This window comes from Lipotes vexillifer, unplaced genomic scaffold (assembly GCF_000442215.2).
Source record: "Lipotes vexillifer unplaced genomic scaffold, Lipotes_vexillifer_v1.1 scaffold607, whole genome shotgun sequence".
Taxonomy (NCBI): domain Eukaryota; kingdom Metazoa; phylum Chordata; class Mammalia; order Artiodactyla; family Lipotidae; genus Lipotes; species Lipotes vexillifer.
In genome coordinates, this window is record NW_006783829.1 from 430,544 (window position 1) to 449,803 (window position 19,260).

At 43.4% G+C, this 19,260-nt stretch overlaps 2 protein-coding genes across 2 annotated transcripts in view; both read left to right on the forward strand.

Annotated features, from left to right (window-relative positions):
* Positions 1-19,260, forward strand: part of GRIN3A (glutamate ionotropic receptor NMDA type subunit 3A) — a 153,547-nt gene that overhangs the window by 131,159 nt on the left and 3,128 nt on the right. Inside the window, exons 7-8 of the mRNA XM_007456390.1 lie at positions 13,230-13,394; positions 14,744-14,820. Of these exons, the coding sequence (XP_007456452.1) occupies positions 13,230-13,394; positions 14,744-14,820 (242 nt within the window). The remainder of the gene's footprint in view (positions 1-13,229; positions 13,395-14,743; positions 14,821-19,260) is intronic.
* PPP3R2 (protein phosphatase 3 regulatory subunit B, beta) lies at positions 1,189-2,072 on the forward strand. Its single transcript, XM_007456389.1, is given in 3 exon segments — positions 1,189-1,395; positions 1,768-1,867; positions 1,870-2,072. Coding segments are annotated over 3 exon segments (510 nt in total).

Below are 19,260 nucleotides of genomic sequence, written 5' to 3' on the forward strand. Positions count from 1 at the left end.
GAGACAACCTAGGGACCACTTTTACTCTCAAAATATGGCAGAGGCTTCTCAGGACACATTACAGCCATTCCCCAAAGCGGTCTGCAGGACATCCGCCAGGCACTAGCCCAACAAAGATAAAGACTGTGTATGAGAGGATGGATTTGAAGTATTGTAATAGGGTGACAGAGGCTATGGTCTTGGGACCTGTGTCTTCTTGAAAAGGGCCCTGAATTCAGCATTGTGTATATTCCTCAAGAATGTGTTACTGCCTGTAGATGATCCATGTGAGAAATTTTGTGTAATATCTGCGTGGTCTCTTACAAAGACCCTGAACCCCATGTTCTGAAAAAGGTCATCGGCCACTGTACCAGAAGGATGTCAATCCTGGCTTTCCCTCCCAGAGAATTTAGGAAAAACAGTTGACCCTTGAACAATACCAGGTATAATTGTATAATTTATAGTCAGCCCTGGGTATCCTTTCTCAGTATCCCCGGTTCTGTCTCAGAGGATTCAACCATCTGCTGACCTTGTAGTACTGTTGTATTTACTATTGAAAAGTATCTGCATATAAGTGGACCCACACGGTTGAAACCCATGTTGTTCAAGGGTCAGCTATTGATGTATACACGTATTATCTCATCTAGTCCTTACACTAGGCCTGCAAATAAGCATCAAGAGCCCCTGCTTGCAGTTTACACAGTCATTCAACATATATTAAGGACATACTGCATTTCAGACGCTATGCTGGGGATACCGCGGTGATTAATACAGCTGCGGCCTCGCTCCCTTGGAGTTTAATTTCCAAGGGAAGAAGGAAAAGTGACACAAGGCGGTTTTTAAAAATAGCAAGAGAGATAAGGGTTAAGGTACCGAGAGAAAGAAGAAAGCGGGTATCCCTGCCCTTAGCCTGTCCCGGGCATTCCCCCTAGCTCCCCTCTCCTACTTATCTTCCTATCTTACCCCACCCCCCCGCAAACTCCCCCCTCCCACCCCCTCTTCTACCCCTGCTCACCCACTCCCCCGCCTGGCTCCCAGAGCTGCCCATTTTCTTGCCTTGACCGGGGGCGGGGGGGGGGGGGGAGAGGTCCCACGAGCCCGCCCCCCCAGCCCCCCCCCCACCTGGCGGCGTAACAGTCCTTTTCCAGCCCTGCGTGCGCCCACCGCCCCTGCTCCCTCCCCCGACCCTATGAGCAGACTGGCTCCACAATGAGAAATGAGTCCAGTTACCCAGTAGAAATGTGCTCCCACTTTGACCAAGACGAAATTAAACGGCTGGACAAGCGGTTTAAGAAGCTGGAGTCGGACAGCTCGGGAGCTATGAGCGTGGAGGAGTTCATGTCCCTGCCGGAGCTACAGGAGAACCCGTTGGCGCAGCGAGTGACAGTCATCTTCGACACAGACGGCAATAGACAGGTGGTGAAGAACCTAGGTGCAGGACGGGAATAAAGACACAGACCTACTAGAGAATGGACTTGACACGGGGAGGGGGAAGGGTAAGCTGGGACGAAGTGAGAGAGTGGCATGTACATATATACACTACCAAATGTAAAATAGAGAGCAGTGGGAAGCAGGCGCACAGCACAGGGAGATCAGCTCTGTGCTTTGTGACCACCTAGAGGGGTGGGATAGGGAGGGTGGGAGGGAGGGAGACGCAAGAGGGAAGAGATATGGGAACATATGTATATGTATAACTGATTCACTTTGTTATAAAGCAGAAACTAACATACCATTGTAAAGCAATTATACCCCAATAAAAATGTTAAATAAATAAATAAAAATAGAGAGGTGGACTTCGAGGAATTCATCCTGGGGCCCCCCCAGTTCAGTGTCAAGGGAGACAAGGAGCAGAAGCTGAGGTTTGCTTTCAGCATCTACGACATGGACAAGCTGGCTACACTTCCAGCGGGGAACCCTTCCAGGTGCTGACGATGATGGTGGGGGACAACCTGAAAGACTGGCAGTTACAGCAGCTCGTGGACAAAACCATCATCGTCCTGGGCAAGGATCTCGGTGGAAAAATATCCTTCCAGGAATTCAGTGCCGCGGTCGGAAGCCTGGAGAGCCGCAAGAAGTTGCTGACACTTGTGTGAGCTTTTATAAGAGCACCACCCAACAACGACTTTTTCTTTCTTCTCAAAGATCAGCCCAAGAGGCCCAGCACCCGTCTCTCTGACCTGCTGGGAAGTATTTCTCTTTGTGAAGCAACATTCTCTAACACCAACCTCTTGCCCACCTCAGTGTTATTTATTCTCCTGGGAATGCCCTAAGTCAGGGAGGACATAATGAAGGAGCATGGGGTGGGGGGGGGGGGCAGAGGCCAAACTAGAAAGAGTGAAGAAGAACTTTTAAAGTTCAAAAATAAGAAAATATACATCTTTTCCTTTATTTCTCATGGTTTCATATGTGGGGGAAAATTCCAAAAAGGTGTTAGGTGAACTACTTTCATTTACTTGTGGTGTTCAGGCATCTTTTGACAGATTGTTATTTACTTATTGTAGCAACAGGGATGAATATATTTCTCTTGGCTGAGCATCTTTTAATCACCTCTCTCTGGGCAACAAAAACCCATCTTTCACTTTTGAAAGCCGCAGCCCACTCCCCATGGTACATCCAGAAATCCCCGAGCATGTCTTGAGGGTTAGGAATCCAGCTAGGCTCCTCCTGTCTCATTGCTCCAGCTCCTGAACAGTTTCTTTTCAGAGCAGAAACTCAGGGCTCTTGTAAGAAATGCTAAGACTGGACTAAATGCCCAGTCTAACGATCAGTCTCAGTGAAGGTGGGTTTTCAGGGTTGGCTGCCCACTCCAGTGTTAAGTTCAGTTAATGGGGCTTCTGCTCAAACAAGGCAGAGAACTTCGTAGGAAGCTCTCTCACCTCCGATACTCAGCCCCTCTCCAGTTGGAGAGAATAGGCCACATTCAGAGTCATTCTTCCCACAAGCAGAGGCAGTGAAGATTCCAGCTGCAGTGGACTCTCCCTAGGATGCTGAAGCGGTGTTGCTCCTGGCACTCAAAAGATGCAGAGATGAGCAGGTACACCTCTGCAGCAGGGGTGGACGTTCTCTACACTAACAAAGCTTACTTTTTAAAATCAGACCTGGGCCTGGCAGGGAAAGCAAGAGCTCTCTCATGGTGGGAAGCCTTTTCTCTAATGTAACGGTCAGCCCAGAGTCTCTCACACCCTAATAAACCTGCAGCCAAGGGGTGTGCTGGAGCCTATTCATACTGGGTGAGAATCAAAGTGTGCACATCCCTCCCCAACCCCGTGTTCAGTGATGTCATGTCGATCGCTTGAAATCAGCCATAGTGGGAGTAGTAAGTACCTCACAGAAAAAAGCAGAAAGTTTTAGTTGTTTTGCTTCTGCTTGTTTTGGAGAGCCAGTGTACCAGTAAGTACACTGCTGCCTGCACCCTAGATGTTACCAGCTCTCTGTGGTCCCACTTACTACTGTCAGATCCTGGAGAACAAGCTGTCCTCAGAAGAGCTGGGACAGGACTGGTCCCAATGTCTGCCACTTTACATCAGGCCTGCTTCTCACAGTGGTCCAATCCCCGTAGAAGGTGCTTAAGGCTCTCAGAATACCAGGACAATGAGACGTACTCTCCCTACATGTACTAAGCCAAGGGTCAAAACCCAGGTGATTTTTCTCTGGACAAGAAAGATCTGTTTCAAGATTAATTATCCTTATATTTCAAAGAGGCTGGTAGCTAGTCTTCCCTGCCCCCATCCCCCCCCAAATATAAAACCCAAAAGTGGGACAAGTAAATCCACAAATTGAATTACTGTCCGAGCACCCATCTACCAAGGCACCCTGCCATACTTTTTATTTAATAAAAGAATAGGTATCCAGCCCCTTAACTTCCTGCGCAGTCCTAAAAAAAATGTATTAATGATCAGTAAATGCTCCCAATCCTGTAGTTATATGAGTCTTACCCCCATTTCATGGTAACATAGTTCAAAGACTCAGACTGGGTTTGGATGCAGTTACAACTGGGTTTTTATCACAGTCACTTATTAGTTGTGCGAGCACGAGCATGTTACTTAACCTCTTTGTGTCATTTCTCCTGATTAAAATGAAGATACATCCCCAGGTTATTTTGAGGATTCAAGAAGATTAAACATGTAAAGTGCTAGAGCACAAAATTTTCACGCTACCCATGTCCTTCCCTTCCCCCTTTCGTCCTCTTCTACCAGATCAATATATAAAGGAGAAGGAGGCCTCTTGGTTCCTTTTGAACGCTTACTTAGTACTTAGCCACACCCACTCTCAGATTAGCTGGACATTTGTGTGATCCTAATCCAGAAAGGAAACAATGGAAATAATGTCAAGATCCTCCCCACCCCTGCATTTGCAGAGGGGATAACAGATGTCTTGACTGGAGAAAGTTTAAAAGAGTGAGACTAGCATTCTAGCCCAACCTATTTGACTTTGTGGAGGAAACCTTGCGTGAGAAAAGTGAGCTTGTGTAATGCCAGCGAAGAGGATTTCTGAAAGAGAGACATTATTTGTATACTCTGCAATGTGCACGTTAAAATATGGAAATTTAAAATTAGGACCGAGAGTTTGAAACATGTTGGATTACATGTTCAAATTTAACAAGAGGAGGAAAACTATTTCAGCTCCTAGAGTGGCTGGAATTCACAAGCTAATTGCTTGATCAGTCTACCTAATATAGTTACCCAAGGCTTTGTGGCAGTGACCTTGAACTGTGAGCCTGTTTCTAGCTTCAGCAACTAGAAAGATCTGACTGTATGAATATTTGGGAAGAGAGATCACATTTACTTCCAAATTAGAATGCTTTGATTCTTCTCTTTGTTAATTGCCAGTTGCCAACAAATCTAGCTCTGTACAGTTCCTTGGGGTAATAATAGTAGTTAATGCATATTGAACAGCTGTTCCAGGTCCTGTTACATTTGTTATATCATTTAATCATCATAACAAAACTGTGGGGTGGATGCTATCATCTCAGTTTTACAGATGATGCTATGGAGAGATCTAGAATCTTCTCCAAGATATCCCAGCTGGTAAGTGGCAAAGTGAGGACTTGAACCAGGCTCTGTGACCCCAAATGCTGAGCTTTTTTCACCTCACTCCATTGCTTCCTATTTTTATGGTTTGTGTATTTACCTGCCTCAAATTATTCCTGATAGTCTTATTAATATAATCAAACCAAGCCTCAGTTTTTACAAAAAGGTGAATTTCTTGTCAAGGAGCAAGCAGCTTCTACCTCTTTGGTTCTATACAGTGCAAAAAATTAAAAATTAAAATTAAAAGTATTAGGCAAGGGGCTTCCCTGGTGGCGCAGTGGTTGAGAGTCCGCCTGCCGATGTAGGGGACACGGGTTCGTGCCCCGGTCTGGGAAGATCCCACATGCCGCGGAGCGGCTGGGCCCGTGAGCCATGGCCGCTGGGCCTGCGCATCCGGAGCCCGTGCTCCGCAACGGGAGAGGCCACAACAGTGAGAGGCCCGCGTATCGCAAAAAATAAATAAATAAATAAAAAATAAAAGCCATGGCCGCTGGGCCTGCGCATCCGGAGCCCGTGCTCCGCAACGGGAGAGGCCACAACAGTGAGAGGCCCGCGTATCGCAAAAAAAAAAAAAAAAGTATTAGGCAAGGCAGTCTTACATCATCATCCACCTCCATCTCATCTTGAAAAATAAGTGACAGTATTTAGATTAAGCTGGTAACAGCAACCAATATGTTTTGAGGCTGTAGACATCAGTAACACTACGTTGTTGTGAATCATATATTAATGGATTGTGTCTGCTCTCTACCATACGTTGTAGTCCCCAAACCACTAGACACTTCTTTTTTTTTTGAAACGTAGGAAAAGATATGGCCTTAGCATAGTTGGTTTATTCTCTAAATCTATCTTGCTTTAGAGGAATTCTCAAGGAAAAACCTTCAGGAATTTTTTTTTATTACAAATTCCATTCTTCACTTATGCTTATTGATTCTCTCTGTTAGGATTTAAAGTGGTTCGTGAGTCTGGCTACTATGTTTTATCTATTTTGCATGTCTTGAAAAGGGAGAGGCTTGGATGTTTTTTAAGACAAGGTGACATCATGATAAAGGAGTCAGGTCGCTAGACTGAGAATCGGAACTGGACCTCTCTCCTTTCGTATTGGCTGCCCTAGCTCTTCCACTGGCTGGTGACTGTGTAAATAGCGACAAACCATGTGTCAGCTTTAAAGCACTAGCTGATTCATAGTGAAAAACCATAACACTGAAGGGACATGAGCAGCAATAAAAGCTGTGTAGATAAAGGATACAATCTGACAGCTCTTAGACTAAATCTGACACACAAATAAGTTGTTTTGTTGTTAATTTTACATGGTGTTTGTTCTTACAATGTTTTGTGTATGTGCATGTGTATGTTGCCAACATTTTTTTAAAAAACAGGATTTTAAGTAAAAATCAAAATTAGCATAAAGGAATGCAGACCACCTGGGATGGGAGTGGCATTTTACTGGCTAAGGTACCTCTGCAGCATGGGGCTGAAATCAAAAGTCTCAATAAAGACAAAACAATATGTTCCACTCTTGTTAAAAAAGCTCAAGATGGACTGAAGTGTTCGTTATTTTTCAGAAATAAAGCAATTGGTCATAAAACATCCCAACAACTGCTATTTCTAATGACAACAGAAGAGTTTCCAATAATCAAAACAGAGCTATATAGAATTCAAACACCTGTATAATAAAATCTAACAAAACAAAGCTAACAGGAAAACTTAAAAATTGAGACACATGTGTAATGTGTTAGGAAAGGGGTTAATAGCTTTTTTCAGTAAAAATCCATGCCTTTCCTGAAATGCGTAATTGGGCAAATCATATAAATATATAATACATACCTGGGGCAACAGGAAAAACAAACATGAAAAAGTAGCCAGAATAATTGAATAAATACAAATCAGAATACCTAAAACAGGAAAAAATGATTCGTTGCAAAACAGGGTTGGAGAGGATGTGAGCATCCTGTGCAATGGGGCATCTTGGGAATCATTGGGAATGGTTTTCACACTCTTGAGGACCATTTCACACATCACAAGGCATCAGAACAGTTATATGATCTTACCTGGTAATCCCACCCATTGCAATATATATCTCAAAGGAAGGATCAAAAATGATTTTTTAAATGCTATATGCAAAAGATTTTTTATTGTGGCAATATTTATTATATATATATATATAATAAGTAATATTAAATACCTGACAGTTTGTGAGTAAAGTCAGTTATGATAAATTAACAGTTACTGATAATATAAAGCTATTAAAGTTAATAAAATAACTATAAATCCATAAATTTTTAGATTAAGTTTTTTATTTTTTTATTTTTTTTATTTATTTTTTTATTTTTTTGCGGTACGCGGGCCTCTCACTGTTGTGGTCTCTCCCATTGTGGAGCACAGGCTCCGGATGCGCAGGCCCAGTGGCCATGGCTCACGGGTCCAGCCGCTCCGCTACATGTGGGATCCTCCCAGGCCGGGGCGCGAACCCGCGTCCCCTGCATTGGCAGGCAGACTCTCAACCACTGCGCCACCAGGGAAGCCCTAGATTAAGTTTTTTAAAAAGCATAATTGTTACATTAACATATAACAGAGTTTACAACTCTGGAAAATATATGTGCATATGGTTGTAGTTCAGAGGAGAAAATGAATTGAAAGTATATAGTAAAAGGATAATGGTAATCACCTCAAATTTAATTTTTAGAAATATTTTTCTGAGTTATTTTATTAATAAATTAAGACTTCAAAAGACCGCACAGTGGAGATAATGTAGCACATTCAGCACCAGGCCCAAGGCTAAAAGATGGTTTCCCAAACCTAGAAGGGGCGGGGGCTCTGGGAGCACAAGGAACAGAAAGGGGGCATCTCCTCAGCAACCTGGGCTGTGCCATATTGAGGAGCTGTGAAGCAGATTCCAGGTTAGAAGAGACAGAGGTGCCACAGCCCCCAGGACCAGGGATGTGATGGGAAGTTCCTGTGGACCCTAATTTTACTGTCCATCTAGATTATTTTCTTATCCAAATGTGTGAGCACTGTTAACTTCACTCATGCAGTGTCTCCCTAGATTTTGCATATCATTTTTTGTTTCTTTTGTTAAATGTAATCTTTCAGTCTTTCAGTCTTCATTGATGAGAAAGTTTCAGATTCTATGAGTGAATATTTTCTTTATCCCTTTTCATGATTGTTGTTACAATTTTTTAGAAATCCCACATGATTACATCGCACAATCTTACCCCATTGTCTCCAGCCAGGCAAACTCTCTCCCGCGATAGCTGTCCTTGGTACCTCTGGAGCCCACACCTCATGCAGGTGGAGGTCTCCATCTTCTGTGCCCGTCCTCCCACCCAGACAAAGGGCTATATGTACAGACACAATGAGTCTTCCAAATTTTATTGAGCTACTTTCTCTTCTGGGCAAAATAGTGGGGTGTCAAAAAAAAAAAAAGGAAATCATGTCTTCAAAATTAGAAACAGCATTTGCTTGCTCCTCATCCTGCTTCCAAGTATCTAGGAGAGGAATTGAAAGCAATGATTACAGACTCTTTAGAGGACCAGAGAAAATGGGTAGTTGCTGTGGAGTGGGTGATGTGGAGTGGGGGCTAGGGAGGCTTAGATCATAAGATTTAACCAGTAACGTCTGAGGCAAATGATGACTGAAATACTTTAACTGCATTTCTTGCTGGAGTTTTCAGAACCTAGTCAGTTATCTAACCAGCTGTCAGATGTTTCAAGGGTCTACATCTGAGCAAGATGCAAAGGGGGGTTTAGCAGCAACAAAATTGGTGGTCTTGGCCTCTACATGTCACTGATGATCTAGGCAGAGACCAATCATAACCTTTGATAGTACAGGCATTACCCTTTATCTAAATCTAGTCTGTTCCTGGAAATATGTTGGCTGGTAAATTTCCAAGTGGTAGGAGTCCTTTCCATTATCTTGTATGAGATGAACAATAAGTCATTCCCACCTCATCCAAAAATCCCAAACAGTTTCCCTAAATGTCACTAAAACATTCTTAGACATTTATTAGTGTTTAATATCTAATGCACAATGCATGGATTGTTAGATATGACAATCCACCAATGATTTCTACATAATATGAAGCATTTAAAACACCAGTTCTTCAATGCTTAATCAGTGGTTATTCATGTGTGCATAATACAGAGTATGCTTTCCCACCACAGTACAGTGGATGTATAGTAATGTAAATGAACAATAAAATAAAATGTTAAAGAAATATAACAAGTATAAATAACATTTAGCAAAATAAAATAAGCAAGCAAGACAATTTTTTGAGTGGTTACATATTGATTAAAGAGTTAACGGAGTGAGATTGGATGGGCTAGAGTGAGCCTGTGAAGGACTAAGTGAAGCCATAAACGCCTGAGATTTGCCTGTGGCTAAATCCTGGGACACTCTTCTCTCCTTGGCTCTTGAGACTCCAGAAGTGTGTGGCTGTGAGCTATCAAATGGGATAAAGTAATGGGATGAAGAAAATAAAAAACTTATGTCTGGGCTTCCCTGGTGGCGCAGTGGTTGGGAGTCCGCCTGCCGATGCAGGGGACACGGGTTTGTGCCCCGGTCTGGGAAGAGCCCACATGCCGTGGAGCAGCTGGGCCCGTGAGCCATGGCCGCTGGGCCTGCGCGTCCGGAGCCTGTGCTCCGCAACGGGAGAGGCCACAGCAGTGAGAGGCCCGTGTACCAAAAAAAAAGAAAAACTTATGTCTGTTTGCATTTCTTTGCTTCCATTAATACAGCTCTTGACAACATGAGACTGGGCTGTGATTGCATTTCTGAATGTGATGTTTCTACTCCTGTCACTTGCACCTGCAGTCATTATTTTTTCTGCATCACTTAAATTTATTTTAAAGATTGACATTGAATATTCATTGCTCCTCTTCTTCCTCTGACAAGTGATAAATGTCAAGTTGAGCAAGTTCCACTCTATCAGACAAAAAGTTTTCACTTGATAACGTGGGGCTGATGCACATATGTAATGCATAGCACATTCAAGTAGTGTGGTCCTAGGGGAAGGACAGCTGAATTACAACTGCAGCGGTACATCTTATCATTGAGACCCAGACACAGTATAAACATTTTCATTGGTGCCCAAAGGCAGATTATAGTGTTTTCTATTCAGATGGTGAGTTCCTATTATAGTGTTTTCTATTCAGATGGTGAGTTCCGAATAAAATTTTTTGCAAGTTGTAGCAGGGAAGAGTAAGAGTTCAGATAGCAAGGGGTACCTGTGAATGGTGTTTGCGTGAAGGCAGTGCGGGCTTTGACATCAGACAATCCTGGATCCATAGCCTGGCTTCCCCATTTATTAGCTTGTATGATCTTGAGTATGGTATTTAATGAGCCTCAGTTTCCTCAAATGTAAAATAGGGATAATAATACTTAACTTACAATGTTATTATAAGATCATAATATGCATATATGGTGTCTGGCACACAGATGTCCAATTAAAAAAAAAACACAGCAACTACTTCTAGTAGTCTATTAGCATGTGGATGTAAACAACAGAAATTTAAAGAAAGAAATGTATAAAATAAACTGAATACAGCCTCTTTGTTATTGGGATAATAAAAGGAAAATGAGACTAATTACTGTTATGCACAAAAAAACAGAGGGAACATCATGCTTTTAAAAGCAGGATGATTCACTGTAAGTTACATTTTTCTTCTTCCTCTTGGCAGCACCTTATAAGAAACCAACACCAGTCTGTTTAGTGTTTTGCTGAGTGTTTGATGCTGTTAGTGTTAAAGTCCAAAATTAATTTCCCCGGTGCATTCTTCATCCACAGCAGTAGTAATTGAATCCTTCTGTAATAGCCGTATGCTGTACACATTACAACAGGCCCAGGCCAAGGGAGGTTTTCAAACACATTTGTGTATACTTTCTGGAGGTCAGGTTGGTCACCACTTGTACAGGGATGTCCCAGGAAAAGCCCTTGTACCTGAGTAGCCTTCAGGGTCCGATACACCTCTCACATTTCCTAGACCAGCATTTCTTGTTCCCTAAGGCTGGGCTTCCTCCTTCATTCTCAGGTGTCTGCTAGTTTTCCTGCCTGTGTCCCAGTCTCCTAAACCTGGTGCATACTCTATGCCCCTGCTCACCTCTAGTCTTTTCTTCTTCGGGGATCCTAGCACCCATCTTTTGTCCCGAGCCACTGCCAGAAGTAGTGTCATGGAGGAAAAGAGATTCCATGACCCAGGCTCCCCCAAAGACTGAAATCTCCAAACTCTGCCTCTGAGTCTGGGCCCCCAGATAGACTTCCTGGCATACCACGGAGGTCTAGCCATGTCTGAGCCATCCTGAATGGCTGCTTCTCCAGGACTGGGGGTAGAGGTGGGGAGAATGAAAGAAAGGAAGACCCATCAAGAGGATGGGAGGATCCCTCATATCAGTCAAATGAGGTGGTTAAGAGTGTAGGCTCTGGAGCCAGACTACCTGGGTGTGAACTCCAGCTCTGACCTTTACTAGTTATGTGACCTTGGACAAGTCACTTCATTCTTTTGTTCCTAAGTTTCCTCACCTGTAAAATGGAGGTAGTAACAGTACCTCTCTCATAGGTCCTTAGGAAGATTAAGCAAGTTGCTACATTAATAAAGAGCTCAGAACTGTGCCTTCCACATGTTAAGTGCTAAATAATTGTCGATGATGATGGTGACCAAAAGCCTCCAGCAAAGGAATGACACCTAGGCTCCTTAGCATTGGTTTGTATGATCTTGGGTGAGGTGCTTAATCTAGGCTTGCCTAGTGCGGGCCTGTTTCTCCCTCAGGACACAGGCCTTCTGCACCCTACCCCCAAGCACAGCTCTCTATTTCACAAGCCCCCAGATCACTGCGCTGGAAGTTCATGTCTTTGTTACATTCTTTGTTTCTGCTTCCCTCAGCTTAGAGCGCTACTTTCCCACCCAAGCCTCCACATTCACCTCCCTTACTTTAAGTCTTATCTCATGAGCCAACTTCTCTGCAAAACCCAGGAGGCGTGGATCAATTTATCATGGGGTATAAATGTTTGCTTCCTCCCTAGATTCGCTGATTGAAGGCAGGGACATAACCCTCCTATCTTCACCCCCCGGTACTTGGGAGAGTGCCTGGCACACAGTGGGCACTCAAGGTATCAAATGTCTTTCTTTCTGCAGGACTGACTGGTCATCGATGTCGTAGACTGGATGATACGTATTTCATAAGGACTTCGTGTAAATCATTTAGCAAAGTGCCTGTCACAGGTGTTAAAGTTATTATATTTATGGCTGTTGTTGCTCTTTTGTTGTAGAGTAGAAAGAGCCCAGGCTTTGAAGCTAAACAAACATTGACTTATAGACCAGCTTTGTCACTTAAACGCTGCAGGAACTTCAGTTTCCTCAACTATAAATTGCATACCTATCTCATACCTATCTCGGCGCAAAAAAAAAAAAAGTAAGCAATCAACAGATAGGTCCCTTCTCTTTCTCCTCTGCGGCTGTCTAATTTTGTGACCTGGCTCAATTTCCTTTACTTCTCTGGCCCATCTTTAAAATGAGGACATTCGGGCTTCCCTGGTGGCGCAGTGGTTGAGAGTCCGCCTGCCGATGCAGCGGACACGGGTTCGTGCCCTGGTCGGGGAAGATCCCACATGCCGCGGAGCGGATGGGCCCGTGAGCTGTGGCCGCTGAGCCTGTGCGTCCGGAGTCTGTGCTCCGCAACAGGAAAGGCCACAACAGTGAGAGGCCCACGTACCGCAAAGAAAAAAAAAGAAAAAAAGAGAAAATGAGGACATTCAACTAGATGATCTCCATGTTCCCTGGCAGATCTAAATGTCAAAATTATTGAACTCATCATCTTTTCCCCTTAAATCTACTCATTCTCTGTCCCTGAGAGAGGTTCTTTCCTTGATAACTATTTAATATTTTGATATATTAAATTGTTTCAATTTTCAGTCTCTCTCGATGTCTCTCTGTGTCTCTCTTGAGACCATAAGGTAGTCCAGATGCAGGGCCTCTGCACGACTCCAGAAACCATTCATACAATAGGACTCTATGTGAGTAGCACCCCAGGAATTGTGCCCTGCAGCAGCCCTCAGTCCTGGATGGATTCCCTTCACAGTGTAGTTTAGTGATGTCTGCGGAGCACGCAGAGGAACAGTCTCCAGCTTTCCTTGGGTCCAGCAAAAAAGAATCTGCATCTAAGAGTGAACAATCGTGGGACCAGATGGAGCATCACATTCATGGCCTTTCCTTTCCTGTTCTGCCACAGACTTTGCAAATGGGCATCAAACACTTCTCTGGACTCTTCGTGCTGCTGTGCATTGGATTTGGTCTCTCCATCTTGACCACCATTGGTGAGCACATAGTGTACAGGCTGCTGCTCCCACGCATCAGGAACAAATCTAGGCTGCAATACTGGCTCCACACCAGTCAGGTGAGTGGCACAGGCGTCTTCCTCCAATATTCCTAAACGTCAGAATTCCCAGTAAAGGGAGAATCCAGGGCCCCAAGACAGACTGACAAATGACAAATGACAGAGAACCAGGGTTGTGTAGACACTCTCAATGTACAAGATGGAGTTCCCTCTATCCCATTAATTCACTTGCCCCTTAAATTAAGCTATCCCATAATGCTCGTGCCTTTCATGTAACTCTCCACTGTTGCTCACAGTGGAAGCAATAGCATCGCTTTTAACCTGGCTTCTCTTAGTGACAGTCTGAAGAGATGGTGTGAAAGATTTGTTTCCTGTAGACTCTTTCTTGCCAAAATTGAAACCCATTAAATGAGCTTGAAGTCCATTTCCCTTTAGATGAACCAGCAGCCCCTGTTCTCACTGCATTTCAATGGTCCAGAGCTTTGAAGTCCACTGGTGCCAAGGCCAAGCTCATAGGATCAAAGTTCCTTCATGTAATCCAGACACCTACACACTCACTTACAGAGAGAACTGAAAATGTCAGGCAGACCACCATTCAAGCGTATTCCTTTGTACATCTCACCCTGATGGAAACTGGCACTGAGAGCCAAAATGTACTCCAAAGGCTTCTTACTGATGAAGGAGCTCTAGCAAAGGCAGCAGTTCCCCGCCCCCCAGCGCAGTGTCGAGCGAGGCCGAAGGAGCCATCCTGACCTCCCGACGACTCCCTCCTACTTCCCAGGGCACTATCTCAGCCTCTCAGTAGTGAGGCTGCCAGTTCTGCCACCTTTGCCCCCTGCATTGTTATGTGGACTCGCTGCTTTATTAACACAGTACTTTTTTTCTAGATAGGTCACTATCATTGGTTTGGTTACATGTGAACCTTGTTGTTCCTACTTTCATCCTAGGACCTATTTGGTCTCCTAAGGAGGACTCTGCAGACAACTGATCCTCTCCATTGTATGTTAGCATGATTAATTTAATTAATCAGGAGTTCTTACCTTCTTTGTTTTGGCTGTTAAGAAGTCAGACTTAAGTTTTTGACTCACCTTTAGCAATAGTGCCAGACCCTCTGCCACGTGTTGGTTATGATAACTCTTCTTTATATCACATACCATTTTACAACTCAGAGTATTTCTAAGCTTCCCATAAAATTACTTTTCTTTCCTCCAGGTAGAATAATAACTTATAATTAGAATTTTTGCTCTCTTGAGATTTGGGACTGAATATTGATCTTTTTTCCGGCATCATTGTTAAGTTGTTTAAAGAGGCCTAGGTTTGTAGTGAAGAGATTAAATCTCAGGGGGTACTTTGTCCCCTGGTTGTGTGTTTCTAACAGTCTCTGTGTGTGCATCTGTTCTTTCTGCCAGAGATTACATAGAGCACTAAACACATCATTCATAGAGGAAAAGCGGCAGCGTTTCAAGACTAAGCGTGTGGAAAAGAGGTAAGAAGAGGCCGGTTCCAGGTGTCATTTACGTTTGTTAAAAGTTTAGAGATGTAACTGAGACTTCATGCTCAAAAGGGAAATTATGTATAATGAATCAAATCAGGACCAAGTTGTTGATAAACACCATCAGTAAAAATACGTGGTCTCAAATAGAAGTAGAACAGACAAAATAAAAAACATATCTGTACATAGATGGACACTGAAATGCAGTAGAGGCAATATATGTTGTGGTTTAAGTGCTGGTGTGATCTCTAAGGTCAAGCATCTGGATCCAAATACTGACTCTGACACTTACAATATGTGTGGTCTTGGGCAAGTCCTTTATTTAACCTCACTATGCCCCAATTTCCTTACTTGTGAAAATTAGATAGAGTACCTACTTTCTAGAGATGCTATAAGAATTCAATGAGATAACACATCTAAAGCCCTGAAAACAAAGCTATTTTAGCTATTATTGTGTACAAAATACAAGTTAGACTTAATTCATAAGTACCACAGGCAGTTTCACGCAATATTGCCCTTTTGGCATGTTTCCACTCCCCACTCCTTTCCAGCACTTCTAGGAATATTTGAAATATGCAACAGACGTGTTCTGTTTAACCCATTTCCTGGCACTGTTACTACAAACTCCCCAGAAAAGAGCATCTCATTAATAGGAAGTAACAAGCATTAAATGCATAGTTGACATTTGAAAATTGAAACTCTGCATCTTCCCCACATCCAGCCTGTGGAAGACTGTTGCCTCATTCATGGTGGCTAAAGATGTTAGAAGTATTTGGATCTAGTACCTGGCTGGCCTCTGTTTCATGCTGCCTAAGACAGTCTCCTGGTTCTTTCTTATGTCCAGAGGCCTCGGTTTACAGCATTTCCTCCAAGCAACTCTGTCATCTATGGCAGATCCTCAGCTCCAAGCTTGGCTTTCTGGGTAATTTTAAAACCTGACACTCACACTTCTTATTCACAATAGAGGACAAGGAAAAGGGGGTGGAAAACATGATTCTTTTTCATTGTTTTTACCTCCTTGGGGACTGCTGCAGTCCCCTTCTCTGCAATTTGCATCAAGCTTGTCAGAATCATTTCCGTTATCTCTTAAAGCCTCTATTTCCAGGCAGTGAGCACACCCCGCTCTCCCTCAGGGTCTGTGGAGCTCCTGTATCACACTGCGGCCCCATCAGCAACAAGCTGCAGACTAATCAGGTCACAGCCGTTCTATGTCGTGTTACATATATTTTTTTCTATAATTATTATTATTTTTTTTTTTTGCTGTATGCGGGCCTCTCACTGCTGTGGCCTCTCCCGCTGCGGAGCACAGACTCCGGACGCGCAGGCCCAGCGGCCATGGCCCACGGGCCCAGCCGCTCCGCGGCACGCGGGATCCTCCCAGACCGGGGCACGAACCCGTGTCCCCTGCATCGGCAGGCGGACTCTCAACCACTGCGCCACCAGGGAAGCCCTATAATTATTTTTAACATAAATTTTTAACGAGAGAGGAACACAAGAAGACATAGCAGCAAAGACACCATCTCATAATAACAAAGCATTTGTTTTCCAGCCATAATAGAAACAGGGAGCTGCCAGTGATCACATTTCCAACTGTGAGATGACTCCTATTAGCATTTCTCTCACCTAAATTCAGAACCAAATGCATCTTTCACTCAGCTTATCCATTTTTGTTGGCAGATTCCCTTCTGAAATCCCTTATTTTGAGAAGGAGCTAAGGCAACACACCCTCATGGCTTATTGGGCCCATGTTTCCTGTGGTACCTCCCTACAACCCAACACACCTATAACCTTTCAAACACAGTGAGTGTTTGAGGGCTCACAGCTGTCACATCTCTTCTGAATGGTCTAGTGGAGTATTGAACCTCAGCATTACAAAATTGTCCTGTGAAAGCTTTTTAGTGTTAAATTCAGTTAACTCACTGGTCACCTTACACTCTAAGGCTGAGGAAAGCTTGCAAACCACAATCAAAACACTGTAGAGGCCAACAATATAACACGCTCATTTCTTCCAATTAGACACCATATCTGGCATTCAGCACCTATCACCTTGCATTCATAGGTGGCTCAGAGCCACATGTCAATCATCAGAGCACTTGTGATGCTACCACCTAGAGTATGTCATGGTAGCCAGCTTTTGCTTATTCTTCTATATTATATTCCCAGATATATGTACAAAGCTCTGGAGAAAACCAGATTGGCTATTTCTATTTGCCTGATTTCTGAGGTTGCCTGGACATTCCAGGAAAATGTGTTGATGCCTAACTCCCAGGTTTTCCGCACTATGAATCATTCCATGATCCTAGAGTTAGGTCCGTTGGCTCAAAAACTCTCTCCCTCTTTTTTCTTTGGAAGAATATCTATGCAAATAGATATTTATCTGCCGCAACTTGACATCCCTCCCCTAAGTTTCTTATTTATTGAGTGAATAAAATAATAGATAAATGAATGAATTACTAACATATGGGTTTGAGGAAAGGTCTGGGGAAATTATGGGCCATGGTATGAAAAGATTTTGCTCCTTTTTTATTTAAAGCAGAGGGAAAAGGTAGATATTGCAAAAGACTATATATATAGTCCTTAGTTTATTCAACATGTGATTTCATGTAAATTTTGGTCTGTCCTTCACTCCACTGGGTTTCCAATATACCTCCTCTTTTCTCTTTCCTCTAACCTGAAGATATACAAAACTTGTAAACCATATATATATATATATATATATATATATATACACATACAAATAACACATGCCACAAACAAGATTATTTTGAAATTATTCAAACTCAATAGTAAAAGATTTGAAGGAAGAATTAAAGGGAACTGTAAGGCTAGAAGGAAAATTATAACCACACCTTTGACCCAGTGTAAAGACAGTGGATCTGTAAGTGAACTCATTATAGAACTTTTACCCATCCCAGGGCACAGGAAAGCTGGGCTGTGGTACTCTCTGCTCATTTATATGGGCCTTAAACCATGAGAAATGTTAAAGAACTGCAGAGTGGTTTGGAATGTGTTTGTGTGCTTTAACGGCTCGGAGCACGTATCAATCAGTTTTTGCTGTGTGAGAAATCATCTCAGTTCATAATGTTTTAAACAACAGCGAGTTGCTTATGAATCTATGTGTCAGCTGTGCAGGCTACTGATTTGGGCCAAACTTGGCTGATTGTGGTCACATTTGCTCCTGTGTCTACAGTCAGCTTGGGGAACGGAGGGAGAAGCAGAGTGCTGGCTGGTCTAGGATGGCCTCAGCTGGTCAACCGGGAAGACCGGGGACTCTCTCCGATGGTCTGTTATCAACCACCAGACTAGTCTGGACTGGTTCCACTGTAGCAGCAGGGGTCTGAGACAGGCAGGGGAAGTGGGCAAGACTTGGGACCACCACCTGCCACTTCTGCCACTTTCTATTGGCCAGAACAAGTCAGGAGACCAGGCCCAATTCAAGGGTTACGGAAAGAAGACTTTCCCCTGGAATCCCCCTGATAAGGGTGAGTTGCTAAGTCACACTGCAGAGGGATACAGATGAAAGGAAGAACGAAGGATTAGGACCACTTTTGCAATCTACCACAGGGCAAAATGAAACAGGATCACCCTAGTTAAGTCCTTGTGTTTTTGTTCTTATCCATGTAACTGAATCAACACTTAATTATCTCTCCCTTGCCCCCTCCCCTGCAGGTCCTTCCCTTCTCCTCCTGGTTAGTAAGAGTCCAGGAATAAAGCCTTGATTCAGTTACATGGATGGGAACAAAAACACAAGGACTTAATAGAGTGTTTCTATTTTGTTTTGCCCTGTGGTAGATTGCAAAAGTGGTCCTAATCCTCTGCCTCCTCTTCCTCCTTCTCCTTCAACGAGGCTAGAAGAAATTAGCAGCCATGTGCTTAGGGCTCTAATCTGTTCTTATAGCAAGAAGCTCTTCTCATTGCATCTGTCAAAGTGTATTTCAGAAACCAGACCCCCTCTTCCTGTGCCTGGTCAGCAATAACTCTTTTGCTGTCTATAGCCATCTCAAGGATGGTGGTAGATGCCTCGACACGAGCCTGAAAGAGGATCCTGAAAGAGGATCTATTTCAATTTGACTTTCATTATTCCAGCAAGAACTTGAGGCTTTTTTGGGTCTTTTTTTTTTAAGCTTCAGACCTCAGCTGTCATTCTCAACTCACAAAGTCATCCCTGTAATGGGACACTTTGGGCTGAAACCTGCAGCTTGTATGCTTTTATTCTCCTCAAACTCAACTAGTAAACATCAGGGTTGTCCTGCGGGGCTAAGGATGAGTCATATTATCCTTGGACCACGCTTAGAGTCCAACAGCTGAATAAACAGAATCTCATTTCTACCAAAGCATCATCTTCATAGCCATGGACTGTTTCAAGTCAGTGTGGCTTTCTGAGCCTCACTGGCAGGAAGAGAATAGAAAAGCATCTAAGGTTCTTCATAAAAG